The 17,274-nt window shown below is 39.9% G+C and overlaps 1 protein-coding gene across 1 annotated transcript; it reads right to left on the bottom strand.

The window, feature by feature from the left end:
• Window positions 1-5,279: 5,279 nt before the first annotated feature.
• tat (tyrosine aminotransferase) lies at window positions 5,280-16,346 on the bottom strand. The gene is made up of 12 exons (XM_017682771.2): window positions 16,261-16,346; window positions 15,218-15,601; window positions 14,621-14,725; window positions 13,935-14,002; window positions 13,658-13,816; window positions 11,499-11,637; window positions 11,278-11,330; window positions 7,351-7,503; window positions 7,118-7,246; window positions 6,949-7,032; window positions 6,692-6,790; window positions 5,280-5,996 (listed from the first exon to the last, which is right to left on the bottom strand). The coding sequence occupies exons 2-12, from the start codon at window positions 15,582-15,584 to the stop codon at window positions 5,856-5,858; spliced, it is 1,497 nt and encodes a 498-aa protein (XP_017538260.1). The 5' UTR covers window positions 15,585-15,601; window positions 16,261-16,346; the 3' UTR covers window positions 5,280-5,855.
• Window positions 16,347-17,274: the final 928 nt, after the last annotated feature.

The following is a 17,274-nucleotide window of genomic DNA, read 5'->3' as shown; positions in this document are numbered from 1 at the left end:
ACCTGTGTCTTGTGAACCCTCGATAGCCCTCATGTATTTAAGCTCTGTGTTTGCCCTGGTCTGTGTTGGTCTTTGTACTGTTTGAGTGTGCTGGTTGTTTTATGTTTATGCTGGTTGGAGTTCTGTGTTCATTTTTGTCATGTCTGTCCCTCCTGCTGTTCGTGTCGGCTATATGAACCTGCACCGTTTTGACCATGACCCTGGATTTGTCTATAATAAAAATCTCTTATCTCAGCATGTGCATCCACCTCATCGCTCTCCGCCGTTACAAAAAGATTTTATTTTGGGTACATCCAGGGTCATGGTCAAAACGGTCCAGGTTCAAACAGCTGATATGGAGAGCAGGAGGGACAGACATGACAAAATGAACACAGAACCTCAAACAAGAATCAAACACCACGAGAATACAATACATCCAACACAATCAAACATATCAAACAAAGACCAGCACTAGACTAAGGGAATCACAGGACTTAAATACAAGATTTCACAAGACACAGGTAGAAAACAGGTGGAAACAATCAAGGGCGGAGACAAGAATCAAGGGCAGAACCAGGAGGAAACCAAAAAAAGAAGCACATGGATGATAAAAAGTAAACATAAAAGCACATGGAGGAGTGGGAGGAGCCAATCATGACACTTTTGTAATGAGAAAAGTAAAAGTATTAAGTGAAAGAAAATTGCTGTTAACCAAAACCTTTCCTATGTTCACAACCTTTCATAATAATTTTAAGGTAAGTATCTGTCCTGATATTTTTTCAAAACATAATTATTGCTGTCCTACAGGACAAAGTCCAGAACACTTTGGCAGTTTTTCTCTGCTCAAACAGTTAACAAGGTGTAATCCCTTAAGACCTGCCAACAAATCCAAACTTTTATTGCACATTTTTATAATGTGAGAGTGTCTCAGCTATTTTGCATTGTAATCTTTTCTGAATGATGGATTATGTAATAAACCTTGAATTTTAAGGGTTAATAGTTTAGGGAGGCGTCCAGGAGGCATCCTAACCAGATGCCCGAACCACCTCAACTGCCTCCTCTCGACATAAAGAAGCAGCGGCTCTACTCCGAGTCCCTACCGGATGACCGAACTTCTCACCCTATCTCTAAGGGAGAGTCCAGACACCCTGCGGAGGAAACTCATTTCGGCCGCTTGTATTCGCGATCTCGTTCTTTCGGTCATTACCCAAAGCTCATGACCATAGGTGAGGGTGGGAACGTAGATCAACCGGTAAATCGAGAGGTTTGCCTTGTGGCTCGACTCTTTCTTTACCACAACAGACCAGTAAAGAGCCTGCATCACTGCTGACCCAGCACCGATCCGCCTGTCAATCTCCCGCTCCCTTTTACCATCACTCAACAAGACCCCGAGATACTTAAACTCCTCCACTTGAGGCAAGAGCTTATCCCGACCCAGAGAGGGCTCTCCACCCTTTTCCGCCTGAGAACCATGGCCTCGGATTTGGAGGTACTGATTCTCATCCCGACCGCTTCATACACGGCTGCAAACCGATCCAGCGAAAGCTGAAGTTCATGGCCTGATGTCCCCAATAGGACGCAGCACACCATCTCCACTATATACAGTGCTAGTGGCACACTGCTTTCCCCTTCTCAGTCGCCTGATGGTTTGCCAGAATCTTTTCAGAGCCGACCAAACCAAACTCCTCCCACACCCGGGTTTTTGCCTTGGTGACGATTGAAGCCACAGATCGCTTGGCCTGTCGATACCTGCCAGCTGCCTCTGGTGTCCCGCAGGCCAACCATGCCCAGTAGGACTCCTTCTTCTTGACGGCGTCTCTCACCTGGGGTGTCCACCACCAGTTTAGAGGATTACCACCCTGACAGGCACCAACTACCTTGCGGCCACAGCTACAGTCAGCTGCTTTAACAATGGAGGAGCGGAACATGGCCCATTCTGAGTCAATGTCCCTCACCTCCCCAATATCTGGTCAAAGTTCTGATGGAGGTGTGAGTTAAAGATCAATCTGACAGGTTCTTCTGCCAGACGTTCCCAGCAAACCCTCACTATATGTTTGGGTTTGTCTGGTGTGACCGGCATCTTCCCCCACCACCTGATCCAACTCACCACCAGGTTAGTGATCAGTTGACAGCTCAGCTCCTCTCTTTACCCAAGTGTCCAAAACACATGGCTGCAAGCCAATGACATGACTACAAAATCAGTCACTGAACTGTGGCCTAGGGTGCCCTGGTGCCATGTGCACTTATGGACATCCTTGTGTTCAAACATTGAACAAGGATTGTTTTCTTTTTGTTTTCATAGGGGTAATTATGGATCATACTTTGTCTGGCCTGTCACCTAGGACCAGTTTGCCCTGTGAGACCCTACCAGGAGCTTTTGCTCCAGACAACATAGCTCCTATGATCATTCAAGCACGCAAACCCCTCCACCACGATAAGGTGGTGATCCATGGAGAGGAATACTACTAGTAATCATTTAAAAAGAATTCCCAAGTAACAGTTGAAGTATGACTTCCATGTTTTTTCTTTTCAAGTAGAAGTAGTATAAAATTATGTAAATGCACTTAAAGTGAAAAAGTAAAAGAATTTCATTAAAAAGCATTTCTCATTCAAAGTTCTAATCAGGATGTCTGTTTTTTGAGGGTTACAGATACTCATCCATGTTATTGCTGCATGAAACTGCTTATGTAAACAAAATCGTAAACAAGTGTTTGTATCTGAAATTTTCCGTTCTAGAGAAACTTAACAGATCAGAACCAAACACCTGAAGCATTTAATGCCAGTAACAGCTACCTCCCAGGAAGCCAGTACATAAAATGGTTATGGATGCAGTCTGATGCCTAACACCTGAAAATGCTATCTGGAGATATTATTTCACAATAGATTTAAGATAAGCATTTGGCCTGAAACATCCATCCATCCATCCATCCATTTTCTAAGCCACTTCTCCGTCAGGGTCGTGGGGGGGGGGGACAGGTCGCCAGTCCATCGCAGGGCAGACAGACAGTCACTCACACCTAGGGGCAATTTAGCATGTCCAATTGGCCTGACTGCATGTCTTTGGACTGTGGGAGGAAACCCATGCAGACACAGGGAGAACACAGGGAGGGCAAACTCCACACACTCCACTGTAAGGCAACAGCGCTACCCACCGCACCACCGTGCCGCCCACAATTTTTTTAAAACACATTCATGGCAAGGAGGTACATATTGCTATGTTCTGCAAATGGCTTGTGACTCTGTACAGGCCTTGGCTATGCAGAGGGCCAGGTGTAGAGGCTAATGGGAGGTGTGTGCTCTCCATATAAAATAACTTAAATATTGTTTGTCATTTTTGTTAGTTTAAGTTACATGTACATGTTACCTATTATTAAGTAGTTTGGTGGAATCTACTGTGAAGCAGAAATGTATGACTTGTAATGACTTCCCTGCTGTTAATGGTGTCTTATTACAGGCTTTTCTGTTGGTGTTGCAGTATCAAGAATGCTATTCAGAGCAGAATCATGGACTCTTTTGTGTATTTCTGTATGCCAATGCCACAATAAAAGAATAATGTTTTCAGTATATTATCAATATTATATATACTCAGGGATCAGTAGTTCAAGCTCTGACATCATACCCAAAATGTTCCACTTGTTCGAACTCTTCACTTTGCTTAAACGAGCAGCAGAGCTGTCCAGATAATTGCAGAGGGCTTTTACCTTCTGGACCTGAACAACTCAACTCTGAATAACTAAGATGAATAAATAAGATGTGTGTAGGTTCAGTTGTTGTTTTATTAAATAAAATGACTATATTTCTGTTGTAGACAGTGTGATCCCTGCTACCACAACTGCAAGTTTCTCTGCAATGAAACATTTGTTCATTCTGTGTGTATTTCTTAGACCAGTCAATAGAGAGTAGCAGAGTTCTATGAAATCCAAGACATTTTTCAAATTCCTATGACTCTGTTGAGGGTAAAGCCATAGCCATATTTCAACTTGTGTAAAACCACTGAGACATTATGCTAATAGGTTTCATTTAGAACACAGGTTTCCAACCTTGGTCCTGGAGTATTGCTCTGAAGGTTTTTGAGTTTTCAGTGCTCTGGCACTTCCATGTTAGCACTGAAAGGACTTGCTTATGTGCTGAGTAATTGGATCGGGTGTGCTGGGAGCAGGGAAAGCATTAAAATGTGCAGGGCAGGGGATTGTCCAGGAACAGGGTTAGGAACCACTGATCTGGCTTCAGATAATGATTTCATTTTAGCACTTTAAGAGACGTAAATCCTTTCTTTTACTGATTGAAGACAAACAAACAGCATTGATTTGTTCGTTAGAAAGGTTATTGGCCTATAAGCCACATTCAGTTACCTGCAGGGCAGGACTCCGAGATCTGGGGAAAAAGCCTTACATAATGCTTAGTAAGCATGTAGCTACAAAACTAGGGAGGCTTTTGCAAGCCTGGTAGGATGTCTGATTGGATATGAACATATATCCATATCTTAAGTAAGATTCCAATCTTGTTGGTAAAAGCCAAATTAATTTTTACAGACATCAGAAAGCACAGTCTGTAAAAAGTTACATACAGTCTCTGAAAAAGGTATTAAACTGTCACTGGGGTGGTACCACTCTGGGTGGTACACTCAGGGGTAGATCTTTAATACCTTTAGTAAGAGAACAATTGTTTCATATTCAATTGTTAAGCTATATTGACTAAACACACCCTGCTTTGTCTCTAGGCTTTTCATGTTGTTGTTCCTTTTAAAAATGTAGGAAAAGGTATATACATGAACTACAGCTAGAGGTTATACATTTACTTTGTCTGTAAACACAGGCAAAAACTTTAATAACATCATGCATGCAGAAATCTGTAACTCAGTCGCTATGCAAAGCCATTATATAAGTTATCAGTCACACTATTTAATCAATGGGGTTGTTAGCTGTGACCCAAGATAAGTCTGGTTCACAAGGGGGAAGGGGGGGCCTCCAAGGTACAATTTTGTCTACAGCCTCCTATAGTCTAGAGCTGGACTGGTCTCCAGTGGCCACTCTTATCTGCAATTAAACTACATTTTCATCAGTCCATTAGTTATCTGCATTTATTGTGAGGTTCCTCTGAAAGTGTGATCGAACATTAAGAATGTAATAATGTCTAATGTTTGAATTATAATAACATAACAAGAATAATTACAAGCCTGTTGAATGTAAGAATATATCCTGTGTTCTATACTGTTTTACCAAGTATTTGTAGTAATAATTTTGTTTGTTGTGCTTAAATCTGCACATGCAACTGAAAGACACACTTAATCCACCAGCAAATATTTCTCTTAGAAAAGATTTTATTAAATAGCTGTTACATAATACTGACACAAAATCAATACAATATAAACAGAGGCATGTTCCTTACTATATAAAAGTGGTAGAGCATGCAAATAATGAAGTACACCAAGATAATATTTTCAAACACATTGCCACTGTGAGGTGTTCAAAGACAAACACTACTACTGAAAACATAATGCATGTGTTCTGTGAGGCCTAGAGGGCATGGCCAACACTGTTTGGAAAGGAAGACCCAACAGAGGCACTTGATCCTGCGAGCTTATAACACTGCGACAGGCTCTGCAGGCCATGTGGCCTTTCTTTAGGAATGGATTTGAAGTGGGATTAACATAGTTTACAATGATAAAAACAAGATTTACATGACAGTTTACTTGTCCATACAAAATATAAATATAGGGTTTACATAGAATTGTGGGCTTCCACTAAATAAGGAACTCATTCAAACTTCCACAAGTCCACTTCTCTTTTCTCATGTGTAAAATCTCCTACTTTATGTATCACTTCAGTTTGTCTTCTCTTTGGATTTATGTTGCTTTCTAGCCCAGCCAAAGCCTTTCATTGGTCCAGGTCATTGCTTTCTTGGCTGAGAGGTCTGTAGTGACGCGCACAGAATTCCCTGATTCGCCCACATGCCTCCACCATCATTTCTTCTGGAACTGTCACAACAATCCGGAAAAAATTTGGATATTCAAAAGCCTGGAGGTAAAAGGATGGCAGAAATCTTATTATCAGGGTTGGGATATAAAAAACAGGTATTCAGAATACAGAAATGAAGTATCTATATTCAGTCTAAGCTACATTATGATGGGTGATGAAACTGATCAGGACATGTTTATGAGTAATAAGTTTAGCATTGGTGTTGTACTGGACTTTTTAGCAAGTTGTATAAATAAATCATTAACTGAAAATCACATAGCCATACATTTTGTAATTACATTTGCAAGATGCTGTAATTGAGTTTTGGCGAATTGTTTGCTTAGTTCATGGGACAACAGTGGGATTGTGGGAGCAGCAGTGGACTGAAGCAGGTGATAAGAGCCAAAATAATGTTGAGCATTTTGTAACTTCAGGTACATTTTTCATGAAATATATTATCAGAGGAATTACACGAAGAAACCTGACAACAGCAAAGAACACTGTGCATTGAATAAGCAGTTTTTCCCATGTGCTTTCTCGATATGTATTCTAAATGCATTCTGAATACATTCATTTTAATATATTGTAATAATATTTGTGTGTGAAACATTCAGGACAGTGTATTCAGTACTTAGCCATCACTACTTTTTCAAAGAGTGCCAAACTCTGCTCACTATGTATAATGAACAGATACTGCAGGTAGTTTTAAATCAATATTCTTTGTTTATAAATGAAAAGAGAACAGGGTTATGTACCGTGGCAGGCAAGCAAAACACAGATTGTTCGGTGACCAGTCGCTCAGTGAAATCCACATCATTCTGGAATTCTGGAAAGTGCTCCATTTCGATTCCGACCTAAAGTTGGACACAGATGCATTATCATCCTCCTTATTAGCTTTTTTGACACTGTGGACCAGGATTGCATCACCAAAGCTTAAAAACTATAAATGAAAAGTGTGATCAGTGTCACAGTCTTTTTGGACAACATGTTCTAGAGAGAAAATGGAACTCACCATGAGGTACATGGCTCCAGATGGCATCACTGGATTCAGCCCAGGAACGGTAGACAGCTCTGCGAAACAAATCTCTGAGTTGGACTGGTGGAGAAGATGACAAGTGTTAGAAAGCCATGTTCGCTCAGTGAAACCTCCATGGTTCATTCATATCCATAGCTTTTCTTACCTTAAGAAAGCCGATTGTGCTCTGGTAGAACTCTGCTTGGGTGTTGTTTAGGATGCTCTCTAGAGCTCCCTGGACAACAGTGCACGCACCCAAAATGCGCTGGCTGAGCTTCACAAGAGCTTCTCGAATCTTAGGAGGAAATCCAAGAGTAACATTACAATGTTTAGTAATTATACTAAATATGTAATAATTATATATTTCATACAAGGTCTTGGTAAGGAATGGATGGGCACCTCTGATCCAAAGATGTTGTTGCGATCATGGATGAGGATCCAGCCCATTCTCCAGCCAGGAACGAGCCAGCGCTTAGCCAGACCACCACAGGATAGGATGGGAACATCACTGCTGAGATTGGCCAGGGAATGAAACTCACAGCTGGGAAAGACCTAAGAAATTATCAGATTACATCATAGACATATTAATTCCATACAGCAGTATCCCAGTATTATAAGACATGTACATCATATCAAAGCAATGTTAATAGGTTATGTAACATTTTAAAGGGGTATTCTACCCTAAAACTAGCATTTTTTGTCATGTAATATTCTGTAGTATAGCATGGCATCCTTCAGCCTCACTGGTTTAACAGAATTTATCATTTTGTATCTATCAGTGTTTTTTAGCAACAATTCTCAGCATGCATTATATACATCATACAAATACATCATCAGAGGTGAACGAAGTACGCAAATCATGTACTTGAGTTAAAGTAGAGATACCCAAGGTAAAATATTACTCCAGTAAAAGTAGAAGTCCTTACTCTAGACCTCCACTTGAGTAAAAGTACAAAAGTATTTGCCTTCAAATGTACTTAAGTATCGAAAGTAAAAGTACTAAAAGATTAATTATGACTCTGATGTCCTGTTATCATTTTTATAACAAGACTCGCTTCATGAACTCATTTCAGTTGAAAATCCTCCAGTGTTTCTCTTGGTAAACCAGTCTTTTAATAGAACATCATTAATTAGTGACGCTGATGTCTATTAAAATGATCATAAGCACAAAACACTGAAGATAAACAGTTTCCATCAGGGAGAACCGAGTGGCTCTGAAATCACTTTTTGCACACAAGCAAACTTTCAGTTTAAGATTACTTTGTAACTTAGTTACAAATTGAATAAAAACTTGTTTTAAACTCAGGATCACAAATAAGTTTTCCTTTACTATGTTGATCTGTAGGAGTCTGTTCATAAACTGTTGAAAACTAATTTACTATAAAATGAAAGTGTTTGTATGAATTCAGAAAAAAAGAAACAGGCCAGTCACGACTGCATATGTGTACATATTTCTATATTGTGGTCTATTTACACAAAGTTAGGTTAGTTCCATCATTTAGGTAGACGTATGTATTTTTACGCTGCTGCACACACATTGAACCATGTGCTTGCACTGGGTTGGTATGACTAACAGGTCAAAACAAGCTCTAAACAAAGTGACTGCTGTGCCCTGATTGGTGACATGTTACGTTTTTCTACACATACAAACCAAAACGAACAACAGATTTCTCAAAATGTAGTGGAGTAAAAAGTAAGATATATGACTTTGAAATGTAGTGGAGTGAAAGTAAAAAGTCGCCCGAAATGGAAAAACTTAAGTAAAGTACAGATACATGAAAAAACTACTTAAGTACAGTAACGAATTGCATTTACTTAGTTACCACCACTGTCCACCACTGTACATCATACAATTTTTGAGCTTCTCCACACTGTGACAAAGAAATCCTGACTGCAAGCCTAGCCAACAACCTAGAAGATAATTCATACAGATGTGATATTTGGCTTTCTATCAGTACTAATGTAACATGCATGAAAGCAGTTGTAGTTTTTCAAAAAGTTCAAAAAGGGTTTTTTGTTAGTTAGTAAACTGTACAATTCCACTACGTTGACTCCTGCAGCACTGCTGTAATGCAAGTATGCATGTTTACAATAGATGTAGTAATGCTTAGATTTTAAACAAAGTTTTGTAGTCTTTTTTTCTTTCTCTTGTGCATTGTCTGTATTTTAGAGGGTTTTTTGCCAAAAGAGGGAATGAGAAGAAAAAAAATTACAATGAAAAGGGAAGGGAGAGAAATTTACTGGTATAGTCTCTGTGGCTGTCCGTCTGGCTTTCATTAAAGTGGGGCCTTGATGTTGGGTGGATGGATCCGCCCCACCTTCCATTGGCTGAGACAGAATCATTGGCAGTTCTGGCAAACAGCCCTCTTGCAAGCTCATTTACACATATCAGAATTTCCTCTGTGTGTGCGTGTCTTTTTCACAAGATCTAACAAGCAAGAGAGCCGGAATGCTTTAAGACATCCTCGGCCATAATAAAACCAGCACCAGCGGACGTACAATTCAGCTGCCTCCAGCAAGTTAATGCAGACCACACTATTTAATATGGCTCCTCCCTCTTCTCAGCCTGCCGTCTCTCAGAATCCACATATGTGCTAATCACAAACACATGCGATGAAAAATGCAAAGTCATTGTGGTATTCTGCACAAGATCCTTCAGAGACACAAACAATATAATTGTACATAGCAATGTGCAAAAAACTTTCAAAAGGTTTTCAAGAATACAAGCTCCTAAAAAACTTTACACAACAAGAAGAATCTTGTGCACAACAAGAAAATGATCATGTAGTGAAAAATAATGAAAGCTGCACAGTCACTGTGGAGATTCCAGGATGTTTTACAGCCACATCAAATGGACTGCTGTCCCTGTTTACCTGACATGAGTCTATAATATACTTTATGTACTGGCTATGATGTTCCTCTCTACATTATACTGTCTTCTTTCTTTACACTGGTCTTCAAGACACATCTTGAGCTGAAAGCTTGAGCAAGCAATTAAAAAACCCAGTTTAAACTACAACTCATATTGAAAACATGAAAACAACAGTAAAGACACTGAAAATCATGTTGACTTTTGGCCCCTAAAATATTTGTGCTCTTTAAATATGTAATATTTGAATATATGACGCCATTGTGAACTCAAAGGTGTACAAAAGCTTTTTGGACGCAAGCCTGCAAAAAATCTGCACAGAGTGTCACGACTGGCTCCCCATGTGTTTTTTGTTTACTTTTGATCTTCCACGTGTGTTTGTTTTGGTTATCAGTCCTGCCCCCTTGTTTTCTTGATTCTGCTCATGATTCGTTTCACCTGTTTCCCACCTGTCCCTCATCATCCTTGTGATTATTTAAGCCCTGTGTTTAAGCCCTAGTTTTCGTTGGTCTTTGTTTGTTTGTGCAGTTTGTTGGATGTATGTACTGTATTCTTGTGTTTGGTTCTTGTTTGAGGTTCTGTGTTGGTTATGTTTGCACCCCGATCTGTTCACGTTGGCTCTCTGACCATGGACCGTTATGACTCTGATTTTGGATTTGCCCACAGTAAAAGTCGCTTATCTCAGCATGTGCATCTGCCTCCTCGCTCCGCGTTACACAGAGGTCTCTACAATTGTCTGTTTAAGGAATAGCTCATACAAATAATTTGAAATGTGTACATTTTGAAGGATAGAAAATATTCTTGGAACCAGTGCAGATTAGATTTAAGACTATGTGATATCTTCCCATTACACCTGAAAGACATTTGCTACGATTCAACCTTCCAACAGCATTTTCTTAAGGAGCCAATTAGCTTTAAAGCCTAGAGCTCCTTCACAAGGGACAAATGTACTGTTTTTGATTTCAGCTCTCTCTGTGTGCGGACCCAGTACCCTGTGCTCATCCTTCACTTGTTCTTGATGACCTACAGCTTTGCGTGGCCTGGTGTATTGCCAACCTTCCGTTCATGCACACTCTGCTCTAATCCCTCCTGTGCTGATGTGGTCTCCAGCGCTGAGCTGAGCCAGGGAAAAGCTCTCAGCCCTCTTCCCTCTCTATTGCTCTGTTACAAAGAATGTGCCTTGCTAGTACTAACTGAGGTTTGCTCCAAACTGAGCCAGCACCACCCTGAAACTTGTTCCCTGAGGCTATCACCTTTCTTCTTTAACTGCAGCCATGATATGGACCAATGTTGTCATAGCTTTAAAACGCAACTCAGTCTGAAATTATTTTCAGGAGGTGAGGTTTGAGTGATTTGAGTGTTTTTACACATCAAATTGCTGGATTTGTGGCTGGTATGATATTAAATAGTAGAGATCCAAATCAGAGATTGCATGATGTTATGCACTCCTGACTCACCATGTCTCCATAGATTTCATCAGCAAGGATAGGGATGCAGTGTCTTGATGCAACTGGACCAATGAGGAAATAAATGTTAGTATTGTAGAATGTATACAAATATACATTCATGCATCTTAAATCCACTACAGATTAAAAAAGATAAGCAAATACAAACATAAGATTATATGGACTGAGGTGCAGCAAAGTCAATGTATTGCATAATTCTGCACAGCACACACCTGCAAGTATGTTTCGTAGGTGCTCTTTGGTAAACACAGAGCCGCAGGGGTTGGATGGGTTGTTGACGATCAGGCACGTCGTCCGGTCATCGATCAGACTCTCCAAATGCTGCAGATCGACCTCCCAGGATTTCTCTGGCTAAAGGCACATTTCACAGACAAAGAGTAAATGATTTGTCTGGGAACCCCTGCAAAACATTAATCTAACCTGATCTGATTCTTGCTTGCATGCATGTGTTTGACTGCATTTGCCCTCATTTGCAGCAGAGACAATCTCAGTTGTATTGGAAGTTTGAAATCACCATATCTGCAGTAGCCCTGCACACTTACAATAAAGCTGAAGGCCACCTTTTGGGATTCAGTAAAGCAGTGTGGACAAAACCTATCGAGCTAAGGACTGTATTGGTCCATGATACACCTTTGCACACAACTCATGCATCCATAATTTCAATGATCAACATGACCACAAACTTTTTGGGAAGACTTCACTGAAGGGCAGCATTTGGCACCCTTGATACCCACATAACCCTTTTTATGATAATCTACATTAACATTTATAAAGGTTTTTTCCAGCATAAGTTGCATAGAGCGCCCTGTCTGAACCCTGCCTAACGGTAGAATGAAAAACAGCCCTGTTTTGGTTCAGTGCAAATAATTTATCACATAATATGCACATTTCTCAATGTGGTCAAATCAGTTGTAATGACCGTTAGATACATTTTATGCTGTCTTCAACTCTTGATATTTTCATCACTGCCTGGTGAATCACTGAGTAGGACTAAATATACATACATTGCTGTGACATGATTTTTGCTGTTTTGGCTACATTTCAATAGCATGGTCATTCAAAAACATTCTACTTTTTGGTATTGAAACATCTACAACTGCTTTTATGGTATGTTTCTTGTCATTGTCATGCTGCACCTTAAATTATGAGGCCCTGTGGTCTTAGCAATTAAGCTGCTTCTCTGAACTTCAAAATTTATGCTACTACTAGTGTCAACCATCGTATAATCAATAAAATAAAGTGAATCAGTTCCACTGGCAGCCTACATGCCCTTGCCACCATGGTTTAGAGATGAAGTGGCAAGCTTTATATCATGAGCAGATTATTTATCCTCAATATTTTCCTCATAGCGTTCTGCATAGTGTTCTTGATCAAACATTTTTCTTCATGATTCTGCTGCTGTGGTGTTCTGTGGTCTGCTGTGGTTGTTCACTACTGCTGAGCTCACATGTGTTTATTTTTCTCGAACAGTTAGATTTTGCCCCACTTAACATTTTGGCTCTGACTCTGATTTATTTGTTCTGTCTTTTTTCAGCCTTATGACTGACATCTTTACAGCATTGACACTCCTCTGTTCTGTATGTATAATCTCAGAAATAATGGTGAAACCATCATTGGGGTGGTACCCTCAAGGGTACATCTCAGTACCTTTAGTGAGGGAACATAATAGCACCATAATCCATTCAAATGATATTTTCTAAGTTGTATTGACTCAACACACCACCTTGTCTCCAGGCTTTTTATTGTATTGTTCTGTTTTAAAACATTAGGTTTTGAAAAGGTAAAAATATGTAGGTTTTACCTGGGTAAAACTTATTTAGGGTACACAAGTGGACTTTAAACCACTGTTGTACCTTTGAAGGAAAATTTCACAGTTTGTACCTTGATCAACAAAAAATGTACCTGCACAGAACCTTTATTTAGAACAGTGTAGAGAGCAGCCAACTCCAAATGCAACTGCCACATCGACAGTCAACTCCAAGGTCTTTTGTGAATGAAATAATGATGTAAGACATATAGCTGGCCAAGAAACTGAAAATGTGTGGATAGTGCCTAAAAAGGGCTGTGAATTCTATAATGTTTACCTAATATTGAGTTAAATACACTCAAATCAAAATTCTTTCTGGACTGTAACCTTGTATCTGTATCCAGTGTGCTGGAGCACAGAGCCAAAAATCTGTATCACTGTCTGGTTACTTATTGACCTCACTGTATTTATGCATGCATATGTGCACGTATAGAATTAGAGTAGCAGGACCAATCGCCATGATTTAGCACAGCAAAGTGTGACCCACTTTTTTAAAAAACTTTTAATGCCAACTTTTACAGTGAAACTCTTGTGGATTCTGTGGTGTCAGCTGCAGTCACTCACCAGCAGGTTGTAAAATTTGACCTGGACACCCACAGACACTGCCAGAGTTTTGTAGAGGGAGAATCCAGGGCAAGGAACCAGGATGTTGTCTCCTGGGTTACATAAAGCACTGATGGCCAGCTCTATAGCCTGGCTGCAGCCACTGGTCAAGATCACATCCTGAAGACAAAATACAACAGAGTTAATTTTCTCATTGTTGTGATAGATTTGTAAAGTTCCTGTAGAGTGACTGAACACATTCAATTGGAAAGATAAGAAATTGATCCAGATGGCACACCTTAGCCTCCAAGGGGGCTCCTGCTTGACTGTAGAAGTTCGCCACAGCCTCTCTGCTCTGCAGATAACCTGAGAATGTTAATATTAAAAGTGAAAATAGTTATTCATAACATCTAGTTGTACCACTTTAATGACTATGTTTATAACTTTGTAACTAATGTCATTGGTCTGCAGTGAGAAGAGGGACTTATTAACCCTGTTATGCCAATAAACATGGAGTCAAGATTATACAAAGCATTTTGCTACGTCCTGGTAAGCACTTTGTAAACGCTTTAACAAATAAATAAAAATTGATCTTTGTTTGGTTTTGTGTGGTGGTGACTGTCCCTGAAAAGACACATTAGCTTAGTTTGTGCAGTTTCTGATATGAATGGTTGGTTGGAGAGTTTTAATAAAAGCAAGGGAGAAAACAATTCTTGGCCTTTAAGATTTGTAACATGAGTTTTGAAGGTCTAAATAAAAATGCAGTGAGTTATTTGTCTTGGAAATGTAACTGAGTAAAAGTAATGGTAAAAGGATTCAGTTTCAATAACATGCAAGAAAATAATAAACCATCCAAAATTTACTGTAGTAATGAGTGCAATTACTCATACTCTTCTGTGCCTATAGCTTACTATAACAAATGATTACAGTAACTCAAAGGTCTGATGTATACTGCCATCATTGATTTGATTTTTGCTGTCTCACCTACTGAGGGGGCATAGCCATTGAATTTGTGGGAATCTATCGCATCCTTCATTGCCTGGAGCACACTATCATCCGTAGGTAAGTTTCCAAATACAGTGGGATCACCTGAAGAAAGAAAAGATATGAGAGGCAAAAGAAAATAAGCAAATAGATGAGACTTTATGAATGACTCAGCACTGCCAGGGTGCTCCATAATATTACATCACACAAGTGAGCTATTAAAGATTAATAGATTGTGGTGTTAGGATAAGTAGTAATGAATGGCGTATTGTAATTATCCAGCTGAACATGATGACTTTCTGATAAGGACGTGAGTAAAAGTTTTCTATAGCATGTGCTTCACAACCTTAACACAACTTGTCACAAAAAGCCCTTTAAATGAATGGAAAAACAAATTTTCATATTCTACTGGGTTTGTACTTAAAATAAAAGGAGATTTTGGCCTTAAAGGAATACATAGACTGTTTCATTGTCTTTGGGCTTGGTTGCCTTTTTTGCTTTAACTGAGACTGAGGAACTGGAAAAAGTAGCTGTAGTTAAAAGGATTGTATATGGATTGAGCAAGCTGGGTGTGAGACCCTCTGAGTGTGTCTGTACCAATGGACAGGGCGATCATGGGCTTCTCTGGGTTTGGGGTGAGCTTCATGCCATCCACAATAGCCCGGATAGGGTTCAGCGTGTTTTTGGACATCTCGGAGGCTCTGACATTCCAGCGCTGTCTGCGTGCCTTCAGCTTTGCCGCGCTCACCGGGACACGTGCACTCACATGGTGAACTGAGATCCCTTTGAAACCGTTCCCATCAAACCCGTTCACACTGAAACTGTTTCCATTGACGCCGTTCTTGCTCACACAGTTTCTGTCAATGCCATTTTCACTGATACCGTTTCTACCAATGCCCTTTCCATTGAGGGCATCTTTCTGAATGCCGTTGCTGTTTCCATTCATTCTGATCACATAGGACATTTTCTTTGTTACAGTGACTGCAATAAAAAAAAAAAAGTACAAAGGTGAGATGAAAAATTAATACACATATAATAAAATACCATACATAACTTAAGTTAGAACACATAACGTGTTATTATGGACATGGTTTAAGAAAGAGCAGTTCATCAGTTACAGCATTCAGGCCACTGTTAGCAGAATTATTCAGCCCTTCTACAAGACTTTATGATAATGCAATGAGATACACAAGGAAATAACAGTAAGGACTTTAATGGACTCAGCCTAGGTTGCTTCTCTGTTTCCAAAGCACTTCTCTGACACATAAGTCATAAGTTAGAAAAACTTCTCATGTTACAACACGACATCTTTTTAAAGAATCCAGTAAAATTTGAACAAAAATGTATGCAATTGTAAAAAGAATAATAGCTCCATCATTTGTCATGAATCATAGCCGCAAAAAAGCAACAGAACTTAAAAGGGATGAATCAAGAGATTATTGCATAACACAATAAACCACTCTAAAATAACTTTCAGAACAGAACTTCAAAAGTGCTGTGATCTTCAGAAACATACAAACACACATGCTTACTTTATTAGACAGAAAACTGTTTTGTGTACTTTGTGCGTTTTTTTATTCATTTCTGTATGTGTGTGTAAAATTGAGTGTATATGTGTTTTAGTTATGAGGGATAAATACCTTCACAAGTGGTCCAAAAAGAAGTTCACCTTGCGGATGCAGGGGCAGAGATCAGACACAGAGCAGTGAGGGGGGAGCAGGATCTCGGCACCTTTATGTAGAGCCCCCCACAAATGGGTGTAGCACCATGTCCTTTCCCCCATTGGTGGAGACTGAGGGCTGTTCCAAACAGCCCACTTACATCACAGACAAAAACGTCTAACCCAAGTTTTTAATCTGAACCCCATCAATTTGGTTTAACTCTTTCCAGGCTTGGTCGTTTAGCTTTGCCACGAATGAGCAGGTCCCAGTTCGGTAACTGCTGTCCACTTATAACATTTTCCTCTGTGGCATACCGAGAGCCTACAGTCTCAGTTTGTCTCCACTTCCCAAATCGCACAGTTTGCAAGCTGATCAGACTTTGCGCCTTATGGTCTGCCCGGCGGAGCGGGGGGGGGCAGTTCAGATGTTTTCGTTTTTGTTATTTGACTCACAGACCTAACAAGAATTTATATGTTTTCAAATTTGTATAGAGAGATGCTGCATTACAGGACAAGATATTTTGCAAATCTGTGGACAGGTCAGGGAAAGTGGGAGGGCAGTGTGTCCAGTGCAAAACAACTAAGCAGAACATCTGTCCTGCACACTTACGTCAGCCAGCCTTAAGCAATCTATAACAACAAAGGTGCATGACCTGCACATAAACAGCTGTACAGTACAGTGCTGTCTGGAGGCCGTATGGAAGATTTTTGAGTTAGATGTGCTTATGAAGGTCAACTTGCCTTTTAATATGCATTTCTAAATAGGGTTTTAAAAACTCCATTAGGAGGAATAATGTTCGCAAGTGGCATGTCACAGACCATGGCTGGTTATGAACATTATTGGACATAAAAGAGACACTCACACTGCCATATAAGGTAAAATTCCAAAATTCCATTACATTATGTCACAATGTGCCTTTCTGAGCACAAGGTGGATATTGTCAGCACTTAACATTCAGCAACTGCATGCTTCATTAAAAAGAGAACATTATAT

Source organism: Pygocentrus nattereri, chromosome 7, assembly GCF_015220715.1.
Source record: "Pygocentrus nattereri isolate fPygNat1 chromosome 7, fPygNat1.pri, whole genome shotgun sequence".
NCBI lineage: Eukaryota > Metazoa > Chordata > Actinopteri > Characiformes > Serrasalmidae > Pygocentrus > Pygocentrus nattereri.
The sequence above is the reverse complement of the archived record's forward strand: the minus strand, read 5'-3'. Positions and strand labels throughout refer to the sequence as shown.

Coding starts and splice junctions, on each gene's coding strand:
- tat (XM_017682771.2), bottom strand. CDS start 15,584: ATGTCCTATGTGATCAGAATGAATGGAAACAGCAACGGCATTCAGAAA. Junction 13,817..13,934: donor GAGCCCCCTTGGAGGCTAAG/GTGTGCCATCTG, acceptor TTTTGTCTTCAG/GATGTGATCTTGACCAGTGG. Junction 7,033..7,117: donor GCACAATCGGCTTTCTTAAG/GTAAGAAAAGCT, acceptor CTTCTCCACCAG/TCCAACTCAGAGATTTGTTT.